General features: G+C 42.5%; 2 protein-coding genes across 2 annotated transcripts in view; one reads left to right on the forward strand and one right to left on the reverse strand.

Moving 5' to 3' along the window:
• The window catches only part of CHIC2 (cysteine rich hydrophobic domain 2), a 515,980-nt gene extending 500,880 nt beyond the window's left edge, over nucleotides 1-15,100 (forward strand). Inside the window, exon 7 of the transcript XR_010430384.1 lies at nucleotides 15,087-15,100. The gene's annotated coding sequence lies outside the window, so the exon portion shown is untranslated. The remainder of the gene's footprint in view (nucleotides 1-15,086) is intronic.
• On the reverse strand, nucleotides 199-4,124 carry RASL11B (RAS like family 11 member B). The gene is made up of 4 exons (XM_064653986.1): nucleotides 3,932-4,124; nucleotides 3,781-3,837; nucleotides 2,630-2,706; nucleotides 199-1,782 (listed from the first exon to the last, which is right to left on the reverse strand). Exons 1-4 carry the CDS (start codon nucleotides 4,053-4,055, stop codon nucleotides 1,315-1,317), a joined length of 726 nt encoding a protein of 241 aa, XP_064510056.1. The 5' UTR covers nucleotides 4,056-4,124; the 3' UTR covers nucleotides 199-1,314.
• Nucleotides 15,101-22,416: the final 7,316 nt, after the last annotated feature.

The raw sequence follows: 22,416 nt of genomic DNA on the forward strand, positions 1-22,416 counted from the left end.
TAAAAAGGAAGTTGTAAAGCAGTTGTGAGAGCTACCCCCCCTGTGGTTTAAGCTAATAAAGGAACAGTATAGGCAGAAAAGGCCACCTTACTGTTTCTGCAATGTATGTTAACAACCTTGAGAAAGCTATTGCTTTATCTCAACATTTCTCTGATTGTCATCCATTGTTTCCCCACCCACAAACAACACAGGAGGAAATATGCAATTCAAAAATTTAATGTTGAACAAGGCAGTAAGAATGAAGAGTCCACTCCCTAGGAGGAGTAACTGTACACAAAATAAATAAGTTACAGTTTAAGCAAAAGCACAACTGGCTTTTTAAAGTGCATGTGTATAAGGCCCTTAGGCTGTGAACTCCATTGACTCAATATTTAGAAAAAAATTCTTTATATAAATCTGCCATGTGTTTTAAGAATGAAGAAGGTCTGGCTCCGCTCAGAACAAGCCCCCAGCTTCATTGCCTGGAGCCAGCCATGCTTCACACCTTTTCTGCCTACTGCACACAGGAGAGACAGAGATGTCTTCAAATGGCATCTGTAATAGACTATCACTCCAACTCCACACTCATTCCTTGGAAGCTCCCTGTTGGACCGTTTAGTCTGGAGACCATAAAAAAGTTGTTTGTAATTAAATACGATTACACTCTGCAGACAATAGTTTTGCATACAAAGAATCTGGTCAAGTTGTCTGCAATAACATGGCTAGTAAAAAAATAAAGGACCATTGTTTACAGTCTTGATGCTCAGTCCTGTGCACTTACTTTACACTTCTTTTTACAGAACAATTTCATGTTTGCTTATTTGTTTTGAAATACAGGGAAAAAAACCCCACAGTTCTACCGTGCAATAAAATTAAACACATACATCATGCTGTGTCCTTAATTCACGTGAGAACAAGACTTAAGTGGTTACTTCTGAACAGTGACCTGAGGTTCAGGACGTTTCCCTGCTCAAGTACAAGTTGAGTTACAGCTAAAAGGTTGTTTCTGCACAAATGAAAACCAAATCTGTCCAACTGGGGTAAAGACAAACAGTTTCATTTACTGAAAAGTTCATTTTCCAAATGAAAATACCTGTTCTGCAAGTCACATCCTAGAACTATTTTTCAAGAGTTTTTGTGTTTTGGGGTTTTTTTCCTTTTCCAATCTGACATCGTTCCTTTTTTAAGCAACTGCTTAGAGACTTCTACAGCCATGTAAAAGGCTACTCAAACTATACTCCTTCTATCACATGCCTTGGACTCTAGATGTGCCAGTGTTAAATACCCAAGGTTTCAATCTCCGGCAAAATGTCAGGTAGACCAAGGGCACCGCTGTCAAACAGAAGTGACAGTCCTCACTTTGGCAGACAAAGCTTGCTTAAACCTTCTCTTCAGATCCTGCATGTTGGGTGATTTTGGCCGTGGAATAAGAGAGGTTCTCCTCCTCTCAGGGGTGCTGGTTATTTGCTGTTTACTGACTTCTTTACAGAGGAGATGGAAGGCATTGAAGACATTGTTATAGTTTTCACTGACCGATACTTCATAGAAAGTACAGCCCAGCATATTGGCCAGCTGAAGTCCCTGCTGAGGCTCCACCTCTTTGATATGCAAGAGATCAACTTTGTTTGCAATGATGACAATGGGGACCGTGTTCCCTGGATGCAGCTGTCGAACATGATGGTAAAGGTGACTGAGTAGCTCAAAGCTCTTGTAGTCTGTGATGGAGAAGACAATCACTAGGGCATCTGCCCAGCGAATGCATCTGTTCAGCTGCTCATTACAATCTAGGCTGTGTTCGTGGATCTGAAAAATGAACGGTCTCAAGTTAGATAGCTGCAGTCATAAAAGATTAAAGGAACCTGTCTTCAGGAGTCTGTAAGGCCAAATAGCATTTTACAGGTTCAGAGAGATATATTTTCATTTCACATTGTAAGTATGAACTTAATCTGAGCATAGCGAATAAATGCAGATGTTGATTCAGCTGCAAAAAGCTGGAATTTAACACTGGAGTTTGCTATACTCAAATGGAAAATTGACCTGAGTAGTTCTGCATGCAGAGAAAGACTTTGTAGTTCCACAGAATGGGAAATTAACTGGCTAGACAGTAAGTCTGGGGAAGCAAAGATATGAGCTGGAAGCATTTAGACCTGGAGTGTTGCCCAGTTCAAAAAGGCAACAATCCAGCATTACTCAGGTCTATATATTCAAAACTTTAACTTGTGACACACTAATGAGCACAGCCACAATGTAGCAGACTTTGCTTTCTGTCATACACATTTATGAAGCTTGTTGGGCAGCGATCAGCATTTTTTTCCACATGTACCTTATTTGCACAAAATTGTTTCTGGGTTTGTGCCTAATGTTCCCAATATACAGGAACAGACACTTCAGTAATTCAGCCTCCAATGAACAAATGATTCATCAAAACAGTGAGTTGTTTCCTTTTACTACCAGCACACTGCAGGCACCCAACACAGCTGACTTGACTGGTTAAAACACTAGCTACCACCTCTCCCACACAGAACACCAAACTCTGAAATGGACAGCAAAATATTTCTAGAAAGACCATAACAAGATGCTGCACGGAAGGACACAAGCACACAAACACTTTGAGCTGCTCTGGTAAACTGCATGGTTGCATCTAGCTCACCTGAACTCCTGGAGTATCTTGTACTTGGATGGCCAACATCTCTCCATCTATCTGGATGTGCCTGCTGTAGAGATTACCTGACAAGAACACCAACAGGTTCACAAATACAGCCACCACTCTGCAGACAAATGTTGCTTCTGCTGCCCCTTAGTTGTGTAGAGAAACTTGTATTGCCACTTATGAGGCACAAAACCAGCGTTAAAAGCTTTCTGTGCATTAACAATGTTTCTGATGTTACTAGAAGCCTGGGATTAAATCTTGTATTGATTTGTTTTGAAGCTTGGTATTTAATAGTGTGCAACTTGGAACTTAATCACTTCTTAAGGACTATTTTAGCTTGGATGATAAAGGTTAGAGTGCAAAATAACCAGCTTTTATTATACAGAAGAGCAGTTTACTTGTCATTTTGTATTTACACACTTAAGTGAAGCTCTCTGCTGGTTGGCCTGTAAGATATGCTGTGTTGGTTTGTTTGTTAGGCTTTTTCAAGTAATTTCCTCAACAGAATGCTGCACACTTTACATTGGCATTAGTTTAGACTCCCCACTGTACTCGCTGAAGTACATAACATCACCTCTCCCATTTTCCTCTTTAAGCTGGCCTTGCCTAGCCCGTGTAGATCCTGGCACTCAGTTTGCAAAGAACAGCACAACAGTAGGTTTACAGAATGTTTTCTTGTTTCAGTTAAAAGACTCCTTCAAAAAGGGGCACTTTCACCACATAAAGCGAATTCTGTCAGAGACCGGGGCTGCAGTACAACCCATCTCTAGGGCTGCTGCGGTCACAGACCGCGTGTGGCTATGCCTGGCGTGCCCCTTTCGGAGGGTGGCGAGAGCAGACCGGGGAGGGGAACAGCTCCCACCGAGGACACCCGGCGGCGGCTCGAACGAAGGCGGCACCTGCCGGATGCCCCCCCAGCCCCGGGGGACAGTTCGCTCTTCCTTTCCCACCTGTGACGCGGCTCTGCGCCGGGCTTTGGGCACTCACTCCCAGGGCGCGCACCCCGCGCCGTCCAGTCCGGGCACCTCCGGCGGAGGCACCGACCGGCGGCGAAGCGGCCGGGCCCCTCTCCCCCCTCTCCTCCCCCCGCGGTAACCCCCTCCCCCCATCCCCATCCCGGCGGGAACAAAGCCGCGCCGCCACTCGCTTACCTGCGTTCCGCTCGTAGTCGCCAATGAACCGCCGGGTGAGGAACCGCACCACGAGCGCTGCGGGCAGGCACAGACAGCTCCGTTACAGCCGCGCTCCGCCGGCCCCGTCGCCCCCGCACCCGCCCTGCCCGCCCCGCTGCCCCCTCCTCACCTGTCTTGCCCACGCCGCTGCCCCCCACCACCGCGATCTTGACGAGGCGGGGCCGGGCGGTGGCGGGGCCGTCCCCGCCGGGCGCGCACTCGGCGATGGTGCACATGCTCTGCGTCAGGCGCATCCCCGCTCCGCAAACCGCGACTCGCACCCGCCGCCGCCGCCGCCGCTCCCCCGGACCTTTTCTCGCCCCCGCGTCCCGCCCCGGCCCGCGGCGGCCACTCAGCGCGACCGAACCCCCTCGAGCCCCGCCCCGAGTCCCGCCCCGCCGGGCAGCGGGGAGGGGGGAGCGGCTGCGGGGAGCGGGGGCTGAGGCCCCCGGGCCTCTCGAGGAGTGGTGGAGTCTGTCAGAAACGAGCAGTTTGTGTCTGTGTGTGACCTCCCCACTTTTGTGGAGTCAAACACCTGCAACACCGAGAGTTTCCGAAAATCACACCGCCGGGGTCGTCTCCCAAAATCCTTCCAGGCTGACTGAAACGCGCGCGGAGTGTGTAAAAGCTCAGTCACCTGCCTGGTTCCCAGCCTGGCGGGGTACGTCGGTCCTGTGGATGTCGGTCTGTGTGTACCTGCCATACCACACCTCCCTCCATCCGCCTCCGGATGCCTTGCCTTCTTGCCTTGCCTTGCCTTCCCTTGCCTTCCCTTGCGTTTTGAAATAAGAACACAGAGCAGGAGCCGACTGAAACCAGAGCGGCTGCAACTGTGAAGGAAAGAGTTGAAACCAAGGGATGAGGCTGAGGAAGGTCTGTGTCCTTTGAGCTTGGTAGTAAGACACAGAACAGAGTGGGGGGGGAGGAATTGAGGAAATCATGGATGTGGCAATGGTTAAAGAAACAGAAAATAATGGCAAGGGAGGAGAATTATAAACGAGAGGCGGATGGGAAACTGAGGACTGTATCAGCCGAGGCACAGGGAGCAAGCAGTCCATGTAATGCACCTGAAACAGTTTCTGGCATAAGCAGGAGCCTGAGCAGCAAAATGGAGGAATAAAACCTGCCCACATGTCAAGCAAAGCTTGCTAGGAGAGAGGTAGCAGAGGAGGATAAAATCACTTTCCCACGTTCAGGAGAGAGACCTCATAGTAAAGGCCACTAGATAACACTGAATGCCAATTACAAAAAATAAAAATAAATAAATAAATAAACAAATAAATTTTAAAAAGCAATAGACCCAAACTGTTTGGCTTAAAAACACAGCAGGGAAAAATGTTAAAAGAGAGTCGGGGGTAGAACTGGGTAACACTGGCCAAAGATGGGCACCATCTCATCAAACACACATTTGTGCAGAGCTTTCTATAAGCTCCAAAGCTACGTTTGCACATGGAAAAGAAGATAATGGGAATATAATGAAAAAAAATTCTGCTCCTGCAGTAGCTCCTGCATTCCAAGATATGAAGGTGAGAGCAGACTCTGAACAACACCGGGGGCTGAGCCATGCTGGGTACAACAGAGGAGCAGCTCTCTTTGCCAGCTACCAGACCAACACCAGAGGTGACGGTGGCCTAGCTTTGTGAGTAGTGAGAATATTGTAAGACTAACTACATACTGAGCTCATAGGGGGAAAAATGTTTCCTAGATGCAGTTTAAAATAAATAGATGGGTAAAACATAGATTTATAAAAAGCTGTTAAAAATTAAAAGGGAGAAGAGTAAGAGATATCATGAGGAAAAAAAATCAGCAAGGCTGAAGAACTCAAGGACTTGAATACAAAGCAAATACTGGATTTCTTTATGCCAGAGCAGCAGCAATGACCTGGACATTGTATCTTGAGCAAAGGGAAAGGGTTTCACAGAAGATTTCCTGGCACATTGGTAACTAAGGTCACTGAAAATAGAAAACTTAAAGGTAGAAGTGAGGAGGATCACTCTCATAAGAAAGTTTTGTCTTCGAGATGCAGAAATGCAGAAGATAAATAATGTCAGCTAGAAATAGTTCAACCACAGAAAAAGAAACAGGGCTGTCATGCAGTGAGAAGGGCATACAAATTGAAGGAAGTCTGGCAGTATTGAGAAAACTAATAAGCATTTTGCTTTCAATTTTAATAAAGATGATTATGTGAAAGATGGATGCAGAAGGAAGATCAGTAATGGGAAGAAAGTCATAGGTAATTACTGCAGGGGGGAAAAACAAATGATCTCATCCAGAGTGCAGACAGGCCAAGTGTATGAAGATGAGGGTGCTAGGAGCAGGAAGTTTTACTGTAGTGCTCAAGCCAGTCTGGAAGACTTGCCTTAAAGAAAGGAAGGGAAATAATTTACAATAATCTGGACAAATTTTGAAGGAAAGAATAGTTAAAGGTGTGGGGATAAATGGGATAAAAATGAAGTATGTGATTAAATGAGATGTTTCTTCAGCAGGAAGTTCAGCAGGAAGAAGTTCTATCTTTTCCTGATAGAACTTTGTTTCCCTTATTCTTCAAAAAAGGCAATGTGGTAGGTGTAATCTATTTGGGATCAAAAATACCTGATGCTGTCCAGATAGCAGTTGAAACAGAAACAGCTGTTGAAGCAGAAAAGTGTTTGGATCAGGAGACAATGACAGAGGGGTGTTTTATATGGGAAGTGTCAGACTGAAGGAAAATGCTCTGTGTGATTCATCAATGCTCCTGTCGTCCTTCATATTTTCCTTACAGTGGTGTCATCAAGAACACAAACATGCTAATGAAATGTGCTGTTGTCAGAGCCAGGAGGCGTCACCAGCTCAAACAAGGGTGGGAATAGTATACTGGTGAAACTGCATGCCTCTTAGAACAGTTTTAATGAAAATACAATTAAACTCAGCAATACCAATGGCATGCAGAAATTAATCACAAAAACTTCTTCCACTGGCTGTAAGATCAGCACTTGGATAAGAGAGACTAGTTAATCATGAGATGAGTAAGAGCTATGTAAAAAGGGAAATATAAACCCAGCAATGTCAAATAAGTAATTTCAGAAAAGACCTGAAGTACAGTATGTGATTCTGTTGTCCAGCCAAGAGTAAATCAATGCTTTTGTCATGGTTTAACCACAGTCAGCAACCAAGTACCACACAACTGCTTGCTTACTCCCCGCTGCCCACCTTTGTGGGATGGAGAATCAGAGAAAGTAAAACTTGTGGGTTGAGATAAGAACAGTTCAATAATTAAAATAAAATAAAATATACAAAAGTGATGCTTGGAAAATGGGAGAGCCAGAAAAGTTAAAATTAAGGGGCAATGTCAGCTTGAGAATAAGTGGGTATAAGCTCAGCTGGAGTAGCAAAACACCAGAACAGACCACTAAAAAGAGTGACCACTAACAAGTCTAATTTCTCTAGATTTGAGCTGGAGGATTTTATAGAAGGATGATCCCTTGTAGAGGCCTACAGAGAATATTCTAACACCACTCCATAAATAAATATTTAGACCTAACATCTAGCAATGCATACAGCAAAGTGTCTCCAACACATGAAGGGGTGTGGTAGAAAAGGGGAAATGGGAAAGAGTGATGAAAATAAGACCATGCCTTAATAAACTGGTTTTATAAAGGAGATGATTAATTAGGGACTGGATGAAAGTGCTAAAATAACTGGAGAATGGAATCTTCTTCCTCTGTCTCAAAACACCAAAAGCAAAACAATCAGGCAGACTGAAAGGCGGAACTTCTGGAAAAACTGAGATACAAAATACATTCTTGTGAAACATATGTTTGAGTGACTGAGTCAATTGTTATAGGAAGGCACTGGGAAAAAAATTAAAATTATCACTGTACCAAGAAGGAATGCACATTTAAAAATTATGAGGAGATGCATTTTTCAGTACTTTATGCTAGCAAAGAATTCATGAGCAGCAGTAAATCATCTTTTCAAATTTTGCACAAATTTATTAAGTATTATGGAGCAGAAAGAGCTCTAATGTGGTGTGGACAGGCTTTCTCATCCATCCATCTTTTTAATAAAAAATGTTGTGTCATCCTGTCAGTTAGGCAGAAGTGACTGCTGTCAGAAACAAGGCCTTAGCCCGGATAGTCATGGGTTGGAGCTGGTGTGAATACACACTTCCACACTTCAGGGACACATTCCTGAAGTATATTTTATGCCACTGTACAGAGGGTATGTTTATATGCAGTTTACACCTGCGATAAAGACACTTTCATCAACAGCCAGGGAATAAACCTTACTTTGTTATCTAGTGCTTTGGTAACTCTAATGCATGTCTTTAGAGAAACAAATGCTGTGGACACGGTGTTCAGAAAAACAGACAAAGTCTGCTCATTCCTGATAAGTATTTATTTTCCAAAGCACTGTGAGTTCTGTCTTTGGTTTTATAAGAGTAAATACAAGAAAGCTCCCTTTTTATGGCACAGCACATGTATCCCACAGTCCCGACATATAATGCCAAATGGACCAACCCCTGTGAAAAGCCTGAAAAGACTGGAGCTTACCCCTGTTCTCATGCAGCCTTGCATCGCCTTCCAAGAGCAAAAGAAATAAGGGAGGGAGCAAGATATTAAAAGAAACTACATAAACAGGAAAACAACTTCTCTCTGTACTGCGAGAGATCTCCTGACCAGCAAAGGCCAAGCTTAGGCCAAGCTTACTAAGCAAGATAGGATCTTCATTCCAGGGCAGAGAAAGGGGGGAGAAAAGGAACAACATGCTCCATGCACTCTCACCTACCCACAGATCCTATGTGGTTTCTATAGCAGCACAATAGCAGACATTTTTCTCTCTCCACAAGAAAGCCTGAGTAATGTTCTGCAATTATATTAGTCTGCATTTTAATCAGATTTTATCTTCTTTTAAGCTTGCATTTTTTTCCTATTTCCTCCTTATGTAATGCTCCCAAACTCTAATCCAAGAAGTGAAATGCTCAAGGTTTTCTTTTTCATTCAGGGCTGCCCATCTGCTGCCAGTATTTTTTTGTGCTGGTTTGTCCCCTCACAGTACAAGCAGTTATTCTGCATGCAGAGTGCTGGTTTGATCCAAAAAGTGTTTGTGTGGGGGGAAGCCCCAATTACAGAATCTCTTGAATTAATAGAAGCTCTAATACTTAATTCAAAAATGTATGGGAGACAGCATAGCAGAATTTTTGTTTTCCATTTTAAGAATGCCTCAGAATCTATATTAAGCCCTCCAAAAACTGTGGCATTAAAATGCCATTGCCAGCCTCTTTAAATCTCACCTGATGTTATAACAGAGTCAGTTCATCAGGGGGCTAACACCTGGGTTGCATTAGGAAAGGTCAACAACAAGTCGTGCTGTGCCAGGCAAAGTGTAAGATGATGCTTACACTGGCAGAGGAGCACTAGGACTGGTACAACTTCTCTCAGTTGCTAAGCAAATGAAGAGCTTGTTGCATATGCATTCTGCAAGTCTAACCTCTGCAGATCCTTTAACTTCATGGAATCATCACCCAGAAGTTGCATGCCTGAAACTATGGAGAGGAAAAGCAGCGTTGTGGTTACCACCTCTCCAAATTTCAGCCAGCACATCTGGGCATGCAGTGACTGGCCCTGCAGCTGTGCTGGTGAGAGGCCGTGGTTGCACGTCCTGCCATGCTCAGGGGTTCAGCCAGGATGACACAAGGCCTCATTAAACATGGTTTGAGCTGACTTTGTGCTTAAGTGGAAAGATACAGAAATCTTCAAATTTCTAATATAACTTCACAAGAAGGATGTAAATTCAAGTCATGCCTACATACTACAACAGAAAGTTATGATGAGTGAATGTGTAGGTTGCAAAGTCAAATGCAGAAATTATAGGAAATGCCAGAAATAAGATTGCCTGGGCAACCTTAACTCATCCTCCCACAGGCATATGCATTTTATTAGAGCCTTAATTGCATAATGTCCCACAATTACACTGTCTCCTGTCATACTGACAGTCTGTCTTCTGTTTGCCCATGGGAACAGGGCACCTAAATATACTGGAAGATCTGGATGTTATTCAGCATTTCTTTTAAATCCTCCATTAATCAGCCCATGGTGCAACGCAGAAGGTATTCCTTTCGTATAGAAATTACTGACCCCTTTATAGGCTTGTCATGGTGTATAGCAAAGATATATGAGAAAAGGTCAGACTCCAAGTCAACTAGGCTACCAAAGTCCAGCATGTATGTGTCACTCCAACTCCTTTCAGTTTCTACCCCATCTTGTACCACCTCAGTGCTTTATACACCCAAATATAATGTAACAAATATAATGTAACTGCATTGAAGCAAGGACTGCAGCCCTGAAGTTTCTGAGGTGAGCAGTTGAACCACAGAAAGAGTCCTTCCTTTTCTTTACCTGAGTGGACATCAAATCCCTCAGGACACTGGAAAAACTTTGATAGAAATACTGAGAGAACCACACCTCAGACCACATGCTAGACCAATTCTCTGACAAGTCTGTAAATGTCACAGACTTGGGGTCAAGGGCTTCTATGACAACCTGAATATATAGGAAGGAAGAGTGAGAGCAGGGCGTGTTAAGACAGGTATCTGGCAGGGAAAAGTGGTGGGAGCTCTCCAGAAGTACCAGGCACAGTCTTCCCATCCATTCTCCAGCTTCAACTGGTGCAGCAAGGGGCTGTGAGGGCGATCGGGGAGGGGGGGGGAATGCCAATTTTACACGAAACCAGGAGGGAAGGTAGTCTTGTTTAGCCTAGCAAATGGTGCCTATGAGGGGCATGATAATTATCTGCTGCCATGAGAGGGATCATGGAGGAAAAGAGAGCTCCTTAGAGAAGGGAGCAGCTCATCAGAGGCTTTTCCTTATGAGTGGGTTTTGCAGACTTTAAATGCCTAACGGAACTAGGCACTCCATTCCTCATACCTTTCAGTAGGAAATGGATCCACATGCCATTTTACAAATACAATTGTTGTTAACAATTTGTAACAGTTTAAAAAAAGTCTGCAGCCATAGAGATCTCCATAAGGAATGAGGTGATCCAAACCATTTTTCGATATCCAAACTAGATAAACAATAAAAACAAGGAAAATTGGAAAGTAAATTATTCCCACTTGGGAAACACTACTAGCAAGCTATATAGATATCTAGGCTACAAGAAGCTAAGTAATGTGTTCTGCTTCACTGAGTTTCTATATCATAGATTTCTATATTCTGTTTTGTTTGAAGCTAAAGACCATTGGTGACTTCATGAAGGATGTGTTTTAAGGCATTAAAATGAGCAAGCATTGCTGTCTATGAAGTAGTCTTAACAGTCTTAAAAACATTTTATTCATTAAAGTTTCAGAATCGTCATTAGCATTCACACAATTACTATGCAGGTAGATGACTACAGATAGGCAGCCAAAAATTGTCAGAGGAATTGCATTCATTTTTATTAGCAAAAAAATGACACACTGCAGCTACTGCAACACCCAACATTTTAATAGCAATCCATTTTTCAACAATACCCTGTTCAGCTGGCTAAACATGCACAAGGATTAAACACAGGAAGCTTAAGAGCAGGCTCTGTCAGCTATGTTTGTTTTCTATAAATCCCTTTGTGATGATGATGAACTGCACCATAACAGAGAAGAATGGTTTAGTGTTATTGTATAGATGACTCATATAGCATCTACAGTTTGACAAGAGCACAGGTTTTTGGTTTGGATTTTTTTTTCTAAATAAAGGAACTAGTCAGTCCAAAAATAGAAGCAACACTTAGAAGAATGCAGCTCCTAGAGGAATTACAAATTCCAACTACCGAAAACACAGAGGTTGGTATGCTGGGGCATCTCTGCTGAGGATATTGTGTGAAAGCCATTAATTCTTCATCTGGAATGTAAATCTATGCCATCCAGATGGGATTTAAGCATTTCAAGGTAGAACTTCAGTTCCCGGCTGGAACTTGATTTAACCGGTTGGGCAATTTTCATGGTCATTTTTATATTTGCTTTCTTGCTCAGAGCCCAGAGTTATTTGCCCTGTGTTACCTGCAGCGCTGTGGTGTGGTATGGCTGGAATGGGTCCCTAGGCGAGGAAGGAAATGGAGCCCCGGCCCCGCCAGCTTTTCTCCTCTGTTCATCCCAGCACAGCCTCCCCCACCCGCAGGCTGCAGGGTAATTGCATGGCTGGTGAAGTCGGAGGGGACACTGCTGCTGCAGCACATTCAGTTGCACATTTTAAGGTTTAATGCCATATTAATAATAGGAAGAAAGAAAAGCAACAATTACAGAGAGAAGGAAAGCATTTCCATGTGTTTTTTATGCTACGACAGAGCACTTTTGCCTTCTCCCCAAAATATTTAGAAGCTCTGAAAAGAAATAATCTTGTTTGCTCATAATATCCTGGAGATGTGTTTCTGTGACTGAACTACAACTTACCTTTAACTCAGTCTCACTGATTTCTCAAAATCAAACAAACAGATAAAAAAATCTCAACATTTGAATCCATTAGTCATGCTTTCTTTAGAATGAATCACAGAAATCTCCACCAAATGATAAAGAAAAATCCTGACAGAGAACAGCTTATTTTCTAGCTTCTCACTAGAAGCTATAGAAGTAAGAGCCTCAGACAGGCTGTGCCTGGGTGCCTCATGCACTGAGACACTATAGACCTGGGTGAGTTTTATCCAGCTGTCTAGAAAGCATCTGTCATTCAAACCAGGTTGAACTACAACCTGAGAGGAAGTTTCTTGTTCACACTGTCCAAAACAAAGCCCATCACTACTAATTCTTGTTGGACACAGCTGAAGATGTGAAAGAAAACCTGGGCCTAAACTAGTTCCTCTGGGAAAGGTCACTCTCCTAGGTGCATGCTGGGGCAGCAAGTTTTGTTGAGAGGAGCAAGTATGAGGACCAGGGAGCAAGTCAGCTGGCTAAAGACAACGGGACTTTCTATCTGGATCTGTTGGTTTGACATGGGTCTTCCTTAATTTCTGATTTCCAGGGAGTCATACTGTTACAGGATGACCACAGAAAGGATGCAAATAGAACACAGCAATTGCCCTTTGCCCAGACAGGACAGATGGCTTGGACTGGCAGCAGCCCTGAACATACCAGCAGGTCACTGGGCTCTTCCAAGGCTCTCAGCAGTAGACAAGCCACCATTTAGGAAGTAGGACTGGGCTTGGTTTTGTTGTTACAAAACGTAAAAATCTCTGCAATATAACCTAAACAACCAAGAGAGCCAATGGCTTGTCCTCATTTCAGTACTGCTCCTGCTTAGACCTAACAACAGCTCGATGCTTTTTGCATCAAGGACATTTTCCTGTGCTTGGAGAAGGGTGCAGAGTGATGGCTTCAGGGCAACCTAACTACCAGTGGGCTTCGTCTGACCTTAGGACCTCTCTGCCTTCACATATTAACTGGCAAAGGGAGGATCAGAGCTACAGTCTCCATAAGTATTAATGTGAAATACTACATTTTAAATGTAAGATGAAGGGGCTTTAAATGCAAAGTACTACCCTTTGTCCCTTTATTTGAGTATGTAAGAAAACGCCTCATTACGTATCACTGTATTACTGATGCAGAATGTATTTTCCTACAGGTTTAGTTCCACTGTTCAAATTAATAAAAGTTTACATTAATTTTCATGGTATGGGAATAGAATTGCTAACTACAAAATGCATTCCCACAGTCTGAAGTTGGGGGAAAAAGTATATTTAGAAAGTCTGGAAAAATTTATGGTTTTTCACAGTTGCATTTGTAAAACACTGTTTTTTTATATTGAAAAAGAATTCTGACCAAGACTGACTTGTGGCTCAAGATATTACTTCATATCATATTGCTGAAAAGAATACTAAGAATCAGCATTAAGCTAGCTGTAAAGCAAGCTATATGCTTGCTAAGAACATATAGAAAAAACTGTGTAATAAGTAAGGCTTAAGAGCAATCCTAGTTAGAATCAACTACTGGAAAATTAGACAATGTTGAAATTTAATACATATTGCAGATTTACTACATTCTAGACAAAGAATCACTGTATCTGCAAGTCTAACTACAAGTAGTAATTCTCTGCAGTAGTTATTGTCAGCATCTTTCCTGAATTCCCATGGGTGTGAAAGGGAATAGGCTTTGCACAAAAATAATTAGGAGAACTAGCTAAATGAGGACTTATTCCAGCCAGCTGGGTATAACAACTCAGCTGTAGATAACAGCTGACTCACTGCTTAGAATCCCACATCTCTCACATCTTGGCATGTGAAATAGCTGAAACATCACAAACTGATAATAGGATTTCTAACTGAGAAGTGGAAGTATTTTGCATTAATATTACATATAGCTATGAATAAAACATTAACACATAACTAGAATGTTTTTCACTTGTATTTGAGCAGTAATTGCAATCTCAGCTGTTTCAAAATATGTATTCTTTCAAAATAACAGAAGGCAGTGATACATAAAAGACTCGTTCTCTTTTGGTCTCTGAATCAGCTATGAAAGAACTGAAGTTTCAGTTTATGCCTCTGTCCTTTCAGCAAGCAGTACAACTTCATTATTACTGCTCCAGGAGAGATTGTAATGTTATTATTAAATCTGAAATAAAAACTCCTGAAAAAAAGTCAGTGCTCAGTAAAAATATTCTGGAGGAGGGAAAAATAACAACTGGTCGAGACTACAATAAAGCAGAATTTTCTCAAACTCTACTCATAGAGTATATTCTAAACCAACATTTATTGATGAATGTCCCACTTTCTTTGACCAGCAAATTGTTTGCAGAATTGGAAAACTTTGTTCAGAGTCATAATAAGAGATTATGCTTATGGAAAGAAATTTTTTCAAGAATCTCTGGAAGCTGTATAACGGCTCACCTATGCCAATTTAGCTTACAATTTTTTCTAACACTAGGACAGACTGTCCTCTAGCTAGCAAAGAAGTACTAAACGAGGATATTTTATTTATCATTTCATTTTAAATAAAATTCAAAAGCAAATTATGTGGGTCTTGTTTGTCTTTCAGGCCTCTAGCTCTAGTAGCACTTGAAAAAGTGCCCAACATATTCTCAGGGAAAAAATATTCAAATCCAATAGAAGAAGCATCCAACAAGTAAAGAATGGAAAACGAGTTCTGCAAAGGAAGGAAATCATAGCCTGCACGGGCAATGGGGAGAGAGAAAGACACTGCAGACAGGCTGGATATGAAGCTTCATGGCAGTACTCTGGAAAGTGAGGGGTCTGGGGAAAATGCATTCACACTGTAATATTTTGCAGTCCATAATGCATAGGTTTCTTAAATGGAGCCTTACAGACATACTTTTTTCAGGTAGTTGTTTCATTCGTTACATCCTTGGCATTCTGTCAGTCACCAAGAGTGACAGCAATGATATGCAGCAGCACTTATGGACTGAGAGATGAGCCCTGCTGCCCATCACCCAGCTCTGCCAGCACCTGTGGACTCCTGCGATCCAAGGAACAGAAGGAAACACAAACATGATTCATATGCATCAGAAAACAGATCAGCTGTTGCCATGAGCAGAAGAGGTAAGAAACCTTCCTCTTCTGCTCAGTTCAGCCCAGCTGCAGCGCAAGACCAGATTCAAAGCTTGCTGACATCACCAGGGTTCCTGGAGCTCAGTGGCCTTACCTTGGGGTCTCCAGAAAGTGAGTGCCCTACTAGATCTGAGGTGCCCAAAGTTAACTTGAGAGCCACCACTCAGCAGTAGGTACCAAGATGTAAAGGGACAGCCAACACCTTGAGCAGCAGAGATCATGGGTCTGCCTCTGGTCACACCTCAGGATGAAGCATGTCCTGATCCCCTTGCTCCATCACCCACCCAAGCCAAGCCCAACCAAACTCCTATGCCTTTTCTCACGACCAGCTTTCTGTACCATACAAAGTCATATGTCAAGCCCAGCCCTTGCGCTTGTTTGCCCACTCCTACCCCATGCCTCGAGCTATCTTTTGGCATCCCGAGACAAAAGCATGGCTCCCGCATTGGCAGCTTTCCTGCGGGCTTCTGTGCCAGGCCACCCTCATGCCTGAGGGCCTGCTAGGCAAGAAGCCAGAGCTTCCCCCATACTCCACCAGTGCTGATGGAACGCACCAGACAGCAGCTGGTTGCCACCCCACTGGTGGCAAGAGGAAGGCAGAGACAGCTCCAGTTTTGGGTTCATGTCTGCTCATGGTCTTACCAGTGGTATGGGCACTGGTACACAGCAGTGGTGCTGTACTTGAGATGAACAGCCTGGGTGTCAGGTCAGGAAGCCCTGCCTCCCACAAGTTAGTCTGTTCACTCTCACAAGGGGTATTTTTGGGTGGAATTTTTGTCCCCTCAACATCTGTTCACATATTTTTGTCTGTCTAATTGCCATAAAAAAAAGGTCTGTCATCACATAAGAAACTGCCAGTGGTTTGTAGGTGAAACTTGTAGCTCCAAGCATGGCTTTGTCAGGGGATGTAGGAGGAAACATAAGCATGTTGGGTGTGCAGAGCTGTTGGAGCTCCCAAGGAGAGGCTGCCAGCACGGGCGAGGAGGATGGATACAGAATAAGTACAATTTACATTTCATCACATATTACTGGAGGACATGTACTTCATGTCTAGAAAATGAAGCTGTTATTACAAGATGAAAATCCATACGCCAAAAGGCTTGTTTTTGGCCTTACTGCAAGGCTGTGCTCTTAGGAGCAGAGCTGTTGTGAAACAGTAAGGGACACGCTCTGATTCACCGTGCGATCCAGCAAGAGCTTCCAAACCATGGAGCAGTTGTTTTTCTTATAGTCTCCAAATGGCTTTTGTTTGCCTGCCAAATTCAGCTGACATGTCCTGCCTTGCAACCTATTGTGAAGAAAGAGCAGACCCAAATGTCACACGATGTAGTCATGTGTAAGGCAAGCTCCTCTGGGCTCAGACATACCTCAACCCACAGAGAAGGCAAACTGAAGGTAAAGTTATACAGTACTTTTCAAGGAGACAAATGGAAGCAATATGTTCTGTATCAAGTACTAGAGGGCTATGATTTTGTGGTGCATTTGAGAGAGCCACAGTAAGATTAGTGTGGCTCTGAAAGTAACCCCAAACAAGACCACTGATACAAGAACCATATGAGTTCTTGGATCAGCACCATTGCTCTGGGAGGTTTCTTAGGCCTCCTGCTAATGCCTTTCTTCATACTTGCTTCTTGAAATCCCCAGTATTGAATCAGCTTTAACAAGAGGAAACATGCTGCACACAAAAATAATATTAGGGGGGAAAAGGTAAATGTAGGTGATTTCCTAATTGCAGAAAAATCAAGATAGCACTTTATTGTTTTCAAGAAAGCCCAGGATGGTTTAAGAAGCTTCTTTCTCATTTCCCTTCTCCTTTCTTCTCCCTTCCCATCCTCCAAGTCTGCTGATAGATATTATGGGGTGTGTGAATTGTGGACAGAGAGTGTGCATTTGTAAAACATGCTCTGCTACTCACTTAGCTATAAAATATGTAGTTAGCCCTCTCCAATGGACCATGATTCCCTAGGAGAGATTAACTTCTATCAATTTTTCAAGGTGGCAGAGCCACCCACCAACTGCTAAATCAAGGCTGAGGCAAAAAGTCTGGAGGCTTTGCCTGCCTTGTTGCCTGTGAGGGTCACCCTCTCCTGGGGGATGGCCAAAGAAGCTTCAGGAGGACCTTGACAGTACTTTCTGTGGCCCTACAGAGCTTCACGGGGACTTTGCTATCAGCCAAAGATAGCAGGATGGATGATGCTTTTATACAAAGCCAGTCCATTTGTTACGTCCAAAGGATCACATGATGATCTCGGTTGTACGAACACTGATGCTATGAAGTTTCTTAGACCCAGCTTTACTAAGACACTTGGGGATAGCAATGCTCAGAGACACTGGTCAATTCTTTGAGTGCAGATCATCAGCTCACTTCTTTCTCTTCAAAGGGCAGAATGATGGAGATTGCCTAGAACTGCCCATGATGGTTGAGAGGCTGAAGTGCTCATCTCAAAAGCAGAAAACCTATCTTCAGTGCTCTCCTCAGTCTGAGGTGATTCAAAGCCATATCTTGCTCCCTTGAGGAGTCTCCTCCAGTTTCTGGACTAGATACTTCTATGGAGACAGGGCATTCTCTGCGTCTTCTCTCAAAGCAGAGTGATAGAACAAGCAAGAAAGTGTCTCTCGGTGTCATCTACTATCATAACATTCAGCTGAAGGAATGAGGCATTGACTTCAGTCTGCTTCCAGAAGAGCTTATAAATTTTCATCCAATCCTTTACAGCGCTAAATATTCAGCGGAGAAAAAAAAAAAACGAAAAACTGTACTTGTTATTTCATGAAATACGGAAGTCTTCATTGGCATTTATTAACTGAATTGTAAGAGTTTAAGAGCTGTATACTTCCATTCCAGCTGTGGGAATAATTAACATGAGCAGACTTCCTCTTGAAATATGAAAGGTTTCTCAAGTGAAAGGTTTCTCCAGCAACAATGACTGTTGCTAGAATGCCATGGCCCATATGAGCAGAGGCAAACCAATGATTCATTCATAATTCTAGCTGGAAAGGTAGGGTCTGCTGTCCTGCTGATGAATGTAACCTCCTATCTCTCGTTAGAGCACAGATTGGAGGCAAGCCCGAGTCAACCTTTATTATTATAATGAGTCATATGCACTGCAGCAACTGTTCAGACCTCCCTGGGAGCCCTCTTACGCTAGGTGAAAGAAGAGGTAGTCCAAAGACATGACAGCTTCACAGACCAGTCCTGTTCTCTAACTATTACAGTCACAGGTAAGCTCTGCAATCTTAACTGGGGCTCAAAAATTGCAGATTCAGCAGCAGGGCAGCCTAACAATAACCACCTTGGGGGAGGAGGGTGAATTGGTTAGGGTCATGAGCAAGCGCATGGATTTTGTGGTGTTCATTTTCTCTCCCTGTCCCAGCTCTGCTTTTGAGAACAGTGGGGGATGGAGATAGACAATGATCCAGACCTCTGAAATGCTCAGAGAGGGAGTGACAGTCAAGTTCAGTGACCTCTTAATTGATAAGCAGGGAGCCAGTAGCCAGGATAATGGGGACAGGGAAATGCGCCTCCATGTGCCCTGCACCCCAGGCTTGCTGCTAATGCTGCCGTCTGCTAGAAATGTTTAATGCTGTTCTAGCCCATTTTTGTAGGCTGACACTTTGTTATTCAGTATCAGATTTCTTATTAAAAAGACAGATTCAGGTTTTACTCTTGACTCCATTTTCTGGGGACCCAGGCACGTCACTAGACCCAAGCACCAGAACACTTGTATCCTAAAGTTTGCCTTGTACCTGAAATCTGAGAAATGCCATCTTACAAATAATTGAGTTAAATAAGACAAAAAATACACAGAATAAAAGATGTCTTTTCCAAAGACCAGTGCATATTCAACATAACTAGAACCCTGCACAAAGGTTAAGTTTTATATCAGGTATTGAACTAAAATAAAAATATTTTTAAAAGCAGTGTTCAGTGGAAAGGAAGATTATACTCAATAAAACTAAAAGTAAGCTTTTGCAGGGGCAGGCAACAGTAAGGTTGCTGATCGTTTAGAATGAACTTTTGTCCTCTGATATCTACAGCTTAGTATCTTCAGAATACAGAGGCAAAGAAAAGCATGGAATATTGAAAAGCAGTGGAATTAAAAAAAATAGTTGTTGAGTTGGACCGATGTTGCACATTTTGAAAATATCTTCAGGAACTTAATGCTTAAGCAAAAACAATAGAACAGGTTAAAAATCCCAACAACCCAACACTGTCTCAAAACCACAACACAGAAATTAATGTGTTAACTCTGGAAGCTGTTGAGGTTGAACTTGCAGGGCATGAAGTAGCCACAAAACCCTTTGAGATTACCATCTTTAGATTAGAGCCATTTTTGGTAGTAATTCCTTCTGTGTTTATAAGTTGGTTAATCACTACTAGACAGCTTGAATGCAAATGAGAACTAGGAGCTGGGGGAACTTGTAAGACAAATTCCTAGCTGACAGGTTTTAAAATGAGCAAGCAGGAAAAGGAGAGAATGAGATCAGACTGCCCAGACCCACTACCCTACTGACTTGTTGGTATGTGGAGAGGAACAAACACTGGTAGAGATAAGAAATACTTGTAACTCAGTATTAAAGTGTCTGGTAGCTTCTTTACTAATTTTGATGTAATACTGATGTTTTAAAGCATATAAAAAAAGACCTTTCAGAGAAATGTGATCCCATGGCCTCAGAAATTGCCCCCACATAAAAGAGAGAGGTAAAATAACATAGTAATACTCCAGTTTCAAAATGCTAGGAGGAAAATTATAGGCAATTTCAGTCCCATTGCTATTTTCTTTACTGCTTTGAAAGAATGCAGTAGATTGCCTGCATTAAGCAGGCAGGCTTAGAAAATGGTTCTCTTTTACAGGGTGTTATTGTCTCAAAGGCTTCAATGCCTTTGGAAATGTCCACACAACAAAATAAAGGATGCAATGTAGTGTGGTAATCCTCAACAAGCTTTTATCTTGCTACTACAGATAAGAGTAGCATCAAAAACATAGCGGGTAGAAAGGGCTTTTCACACCAGCATGTGTCTGTAACATCCACATAGACTGCCCCAGGGCAATTTATCTTTGGCTTGCACATTTGTGCTCCAGTCCATGTCTGTCCATCATGTTGTGTAGGCATGTTTTCTGTCTTACAGGCAGTAGATGCAAATGATAATGATGCCTAATTAAGAAAGCTCTCCCTCACCCACTGAAATCTGAGCAGGCTAGAGACCAAACTGACCCCATGCAACATCAAACACTATCACAGACACTCAGCAGGGGGGTTATTTTGCATATCCATTTTAAATATAATACCAAGAGAACAGGACATGTTAGAAAAGATCTGCAGGGATGGAATTTTTCAGAACACAAAGACCCATCTAGTTCCCTAACTAGTACTCACTTCTGGATATTTGGCAGTTTATGTCTCTATGGGTTTGGAGACAAGGAGACCAGAAATAATCAGTATAACCATTTGTCTCAAATCCAGCCTAGTAAGTAGTGACCAGAAGGTCTGGTTAACATATCCTACTTATTTTTAAGCAATCATCCTTAAGACTGTTATTTGCACCTAGGCAGGTGCTGTACAAATAGGGCAAAGCGATAGGGAACCCTAGAGGAGAAATGAAGCTGATGACACTAATTTGGGTTCACAGGCACCTAGGCAGGCTTTGAACAAAAACATAAGGCACAAAGAGACACATTAGTAGCAGCAGAAGCAGCAGCTTTCTGTGTCCATGCTTTGTCAGTCCAGTGGCTATCATTTACCTGGTGATTATACAAGATACAACACACGTTTATCACTATCAGCATAACTCACTGTAACACTGAATCATTACGTTCCTTGTCCTTTCCCACACCAGTAACAGAGTCATCTGCATGTCAATTCTGTTCAGGAACTGCATGTTTATACATGAGTAGTTAGAACTAGTTGGGGAAAAGTGGGTTTTATTGCACTGAAAAATAAACTGCTTCCATTAAAATTCTAACCTTCACACCTTCTTTCCATTTCTGAGATACAGCTTCTTGAAAGAAAAAAAAATAAAACAAAACATGTTGAGGTAAATCTAATTGTTGTCTAATTGTTGAGGTAAAACTGATTTTTTTCCACTTTATTTAGCCGAAAACAACCTGATCAGAAAAATATCTGGATCTGCAGGTCAGGCTAGGTATGCATTGACTGGGGTAAGTAAAATTTCCCATCAAGTTGGGGAACATAAGTAAAGAGTCTCACCTTATCCCACTTGTTCCAGCTGTTTGCCATTGCAATGGCATGTTCAGCCTGCAGTCATCTCAGTATAGAAACAAACATACCAAGCTAGACTGGATATTAGAAAGGTGCCATCTGAGAACATGGAGTAGGTTGGTTTATCCACGAGATAAAATGCATGTCTGAGACTCTGACAAATGCACCTTTAAGTTCTGTCACCTTTAAGTCAGTCACTTTACAGGGATGCAACACTTCTGTATTAATGGCTTTCTATTGATAATCTCACTGGTGTATGTTTTTCTAAAGCAGATAATGAAAAAACACACAACCTTTCCAATTGAGGAATAACCTCATCCTTTTCTGTTAAAATAGCAGTAAAAGCCACCCAACAAGGTCATATAGTCCAACCTCACAACCCCCACGCTAGGCAGGAACAACTAAATTTAAACCATCTATCACAGGAACTGCTTACTATACTTTTCTTGTCTGCTCAAACATTCTTTTTAAACCAACCTTAACCTTTCTCTTTCAATTAAAAGAGGATGGATGATATTGTTCTTGCTCAATAGACTTCCTGCTGTTTCTCACTTTCTATGTGTTGTTTTAGCTGGATATTTTTCATAGTCAAATGCCCTTCCTAGAAATCTTGGCACCTTGTTGTTGCACCTTAAACTGCTGCTGGAGTTTGCTATTGACTAATGTGTGTAGACCAGGATTGATGTAGTTTTTGTAAGAAAAGCAAATGTTTGCAGGAAAAGAATGGGAATATACATTATTGTGGGCATTGAGATATGCATTACGGAGATGGTATGTTTTCTGTTTCTTATCTTCTGTTTCTTATCAATTTCCTTGATTTCCCAGGACTTATTCTCAGTTTATGTAAGCGATTTCAAGTGGGACTGACCCATATCCATTTATACT

Source organism: Pseudopipra pipra, chromosome 4 (assembly GCF_036250125.1).
Source record: "Pseudopipra pipra isolate bDixPip1 chromosome 4, bDixPip1.hap1, whole genome shotgun sequence".
NCBI lineage: Eukaryota > Metazoa > Chordata > Aves > Passeriformes > Pipridae > Pseudopipra > Pseudopipra pipra.

Bases quoted from the DNA above. Each gene is read 5' to 3' on its own strand.
- RASL11B (XM_064653986.1), bottom strand. From the start codon at position 4,055: ATGCGCCTGACGCAGAGCATGTGCACCATCGCCGAGTGCGCGCCCGGC. The intron at 2,707-3,780 runs GTAAGCGAGTGG...TGTTCTTGTCAG, and splicing joins CGACTACGAGCGGAACGCAG to GTAATCTCTACAGCAGGCAC. The intron at 1,783-2,629 runs GTGAGCTAGATG...TTCATTTTTCAG, and splicing joins AAGATACTCCAGGAGTTCAG to ATCCACGAACACAGCCTAGA.